At 38.9% G+C, this 4,019-nt stretch overlaps 1 protein-coding gene across 1 annotated transcript in view; it reads right to left on the bottom strand.

Annotated features, from left to right (window-relative positions):
* The window catches only part of LOC103519427 (vacuolar protein sorting-associated protein 4-like), a 3,618-nt gene extending 2,619 nt beyond the window's left edge, over nucleotides 1–999 (bottom strand). The window contains exons 1-2 of the mRNA XM_026830937.1: nucleotides 813–999; nucleotides 110–574 (exon numbers count right to left, since the gene is read on the bottom strand). Of these exons, the coding sequence (XP_026686738.1) occupies nucleotides 110–574; nucleotides 813–885 (538 nt within the window). The 5' untranslated portion in view covers nucleotides 886–999. The remainder of the gene's footprint in view (nucleotides 1–109; nucleotides 575–812) is intronic.
* Nucleotides 1,000–4,019: the final 3,020 nt, after the last annotated feature.

The following is a 4,019-nucleotide window of genomic DNA, read 5'->3' as shown; positions in this document are numbered from 1 at the left end:
TTTTTTTTTTTTTTTTTTTTTTTTTTTTTTTTGAGATTAAGACAACGTATAGACATTTTTTAGTGGAGATGACAAAATTACTATCAGTGGAGATGCCTATTTCACTTACCTTTAGGCTTGGGGATGGCCAGCCGTTCAAATTCCCGGGCATACTTGAAGGGCCACTCGACAGTTTTCTCCATCAGGGCCCGAACCCCCTTCAGGCCCCCCAGTTCGGGGACAAAGGCCCCTTCTTCTTCTCCTTCCCAATCTCTTCTTTCCTCTCTTCCTTCCCCTATTCTTTGGACCCTCTCGTTCAATCCAATTCCTCCTTCTCCTCCATTTCTCTGGCCTCCTTCCCTCAATTCGATTCCTTCTTCTCCTCCTCCTCTCTGCAGATTCTCCCCCGCAATTCCTTCTTCTTCTCTCTGCACATTCTCGCTCAATTCAACTTCCTCATTCAGTTTCGTGAAAGGAAGCTCGGTTTCGCGTCCCTGGGGAGCAGTAGGAAGGTCGATCACTCCCAAACCGCCCGCCTTGAGACAGCTGGGCCGATAGTGACTGAGCGAGGAGCGAACGTGCCTTAGGAGGGAGTCTGAAAAGAGTAACACGATTGATTTTTTTTAAAAAAAGATGAGTGTTCCACTGCCGTTTTTATTTAGTAGCAATGAAACAACTGCAGAGCTAGGGCCCCGTTTCATGTATTCAATGAGATATTAATATATTATGCGGGACAGATTGACTTCGGAACTTTTTCAATATCAACAATACTTCTATTTTCAAAAGTTCCCCCACAAAAAAAAAGTAAGTAGGTATACTACGTATGTACTTACCAGCAGTACAGCCCCTATGTTTGGCAAAGTACATCAGTACAGTGTTGCAAACTCGCACCAAATCCACGGGCATGTACGAATGACTCAGCGGCAACACTGTTTCAATCACCTTTCGCTTCAAAGCGTCACTTAAACTGCGCTGCGCAGACTGATTCTGCGCAGATTCTATCCGGGATCCCTGAGTCGATTCCAGTTAATATACCTACTTACAATATTACTAGGCAGCATAGCACTTGATATTTTGTTGGGATCAGATGAACAAAACATGATGTCTGGGAGGGAAATCAAAAATGGGAAGAGATCAATAGATAGATGGAGAGTTAGAGCACACGCAATGGATCTTGATTTTATAATATAAGATTGTCAAAAGGTCTAATCAATGTTTAATTTGGTCAAGTAATTAAAAATAAATAAATAATTACTAATATAGGTACTAATTAATTAAATTTCTTCGTGAAACACCAAATTCCAAAATAAATTAGGTAGGTAGGTACCAAAAACCAAAAACTTTTTTTTACATTTTTACAGTGCGCGCTGGACACTGCACAGTGTTGCCAAATCATATAGTGTTCCTGTACCATAATCATTTTCGTAAAAGGGTTCGCTAAGGTTCCATATATTATACGTATATGGAACCCTTTTACTTTTTTAAAAAATTACTTATTTGGACAGCATTATTTACCTATTTGGAATGAACCCTGCAGCCAACAGAAACCAACTTTCAAAACTCCTAAAAAATGGGTAGGTAGCTCTATGAAACATACATACATTCGATCATATAAAAAAATCTTTTGTTGGTTGTATATTTACTCATATTTGGATGGTTCTTTTCTGCTTAATGCTGTTCATTTTATACTGCCCTCTGATATTCAACCTCATGGTGGACTCTGGATCTAGAGGTTGGTGGTATGATAGGTATAGTGGTTCGAGTCCAAGCCAAGTCATGAAATTTAAGTATACTTCTTAATTTTACTTAAAAATTGCTTAAACTTAACACAGACAAGCAGAAAGTTATATTTACATAACACAATTAAATTCCTCAGCCTATTTTATTGCCTTTTTTGTGATCAATCGATCATTTAAGACCGGTTTTAGCGTCACCTATGTTAAGCTACGCCGAGCAAGGCCAATAAATGGATGGGTGACTTAAACCTTATAAAGGGAGAACGGACTCTAGCCTTGATTTTAAATCATTAAATGAAAGTAAAATCAAATCAAGAATAATAATAAACTGAATATTAAACAAATTAGGTAGGTACATAGGTATTCTTTAACCACGATCGAATAAACTACGGGCTAAAAAATTCCCGGAGGGACGGACCCAGCTTGTACTATTTTGTCCTTATTCTCTCTTCGACTTCGAGACAATAAGACCTGAGTCCTCCTTAAAAAAAAGTCCTCTTTTTCCGATTTTATTGTACGGTTGTCTGACCCGTCAAATAAATTACAGAGTGTTTCGCGGCCGTTTTAATTTTGTAGCAATGAAACAACTGCTACATTAGACGCATGTGTGGGCGATGAGAGACACAATGCTTCTAGGTCCATTGTTAGAGTTCCCCTTATCAAACCTCTTCAGACGGCGCTAACGACACGCAAGTGTTAAAGCGCCTATAATGGAAAAAAAACCTCTTCAGAAAATCTTTGGGTGTTAAAACAAAGGAACGAGAATAAGAAATTACTAAAGAAAATTCTCTCTAAGAATAATGAATAACTGAACTTCTATAATTCTCTCTAAGAATGTCTTACCTTCTGCTCACGCAGTTTTCTTCCAGTAAAGCCACCCAGAACTCTTCGTTCAAATCTCGCAGGAATCCAGGCTTCACCAGGACTTCACTCATTACTTCGAACAGTTTGATCACACCAAACGGCGTACATACTGGAAATAGACATAGTACATACATAGTAAATAGAAATGTACAGATATAGTAAATAGCAGAATTAGTACACACTGTCTTGTAGAGAAGAAAGCATACAAATTATTGCTAGTGTATCATGAGGCACGGTGTATCAGGGGCACGGTTGGTCTAGTGAACCAATACTTTGGCTCGACAGTATATATTTGATTGAGGTACACCACAATAGTCTCCAACATTCACCTCTTGCAGGAGATCACAACGTTTAATGAGTGTGTCGAACTTTTTTATACTGGATATTACAGCTTCGATGTCAAGAAAGAAGTACGAGATACTGCTATCCACAGTGTCAGTATTTGCGAAATGAACTCTCATGTCCTTATTCAATGGTAAAGGCAGGGGTGATTCTAGTGCAAACTGAGGAGATGAGATCAGCTGAGATGCGACAGTATGCGTGTTGGAAATGCACAAAGGTACAATTTCAATGGTGTCCTTCACTTCACATAACTTCAACAGAGATTTGTTTATTTTGACTTGCATAACTTTTGGTGGTAAGTCCCAAAAGTTTGGCAGTAAACTTTTGAACCGCTTTGGTAAATTGCAAGTCTTACCTGTATCAATCAAGTAGAAAGTTGAATTCTTTTGATTGATAAGCTGAGCACGGTGCCAATGTTGAGTGTTGTGATCTAATACGAGGATATAATCTTTTTCCTTTATGTCTTCATAATCAATATCATGTGTTTTATCTTTTCTACCAAGATCATTGATGTTACTATAGAAATCAATATTACTGTTGGGAGATGCTGTTCCCACTATGAACTCATCAGTTTTATCTACAACTTGGACTTCTTGGAGTCTGTTTATCACAAGGCTTCCACCACACGTGTTGATTAGATTATCCTTGTAGCTCCAATCTTCTTGTGTCAAGGATTCACCTTGTTTGAGAACTAGGTAAGTATTGTCACCCAATGCTTGCACAGGGATGATGTTCAATTCTTCTTTATATTGGAATGTAATATTCTCATTTTTTCTGTTTAAGTCACGGCACCGCACCTAGCTCACTCGATTCCACGGGACATAGCTCCCTCAACAGCACCTCTGAAGAACCTGCCTCGCTGAATAGCACTAAGGAAGGCCACAGCTCGCTAAGTACCACTCAAGATGAGGCTGTAGAAGACTCGACTTCGGTCAATAGTGTGAACTCGCCCAAGAAATCCAAAACCCTCAAGCGGAAAATTCTGAATAAGATTCAGAAGTTGTGAACGAATTTTGGTGGAAATACAGAAATAATGGGGATAAATTATACCTGATAGTTATTTGTATTTCAGAAATTACAAGACTTAGGACCGGGGCA

The sequence above is a fragment of the Diaphorina citri genome, unplaced genomic scaffold (assembly GCF_000475195.1).
Source record: "Diaphorina citri unplaced genomic scaffold, Diaci psyllid genome assembly version 1.1 scaffold2724, whole genome shotgun sequence".
Taxonomy (NCBI): domain Eukaryota; kingdom Metazoa; phylum Arthropoda; class Insecta; order Hemiptera; family Psyllidae; genus Diaphorina; species Diaphorina citri.
The sequence above is the reverse complement of the archived record's forward strand: the minus strand, read 5'-3'. Positions and strand labels throughout refer to the sequence as shown.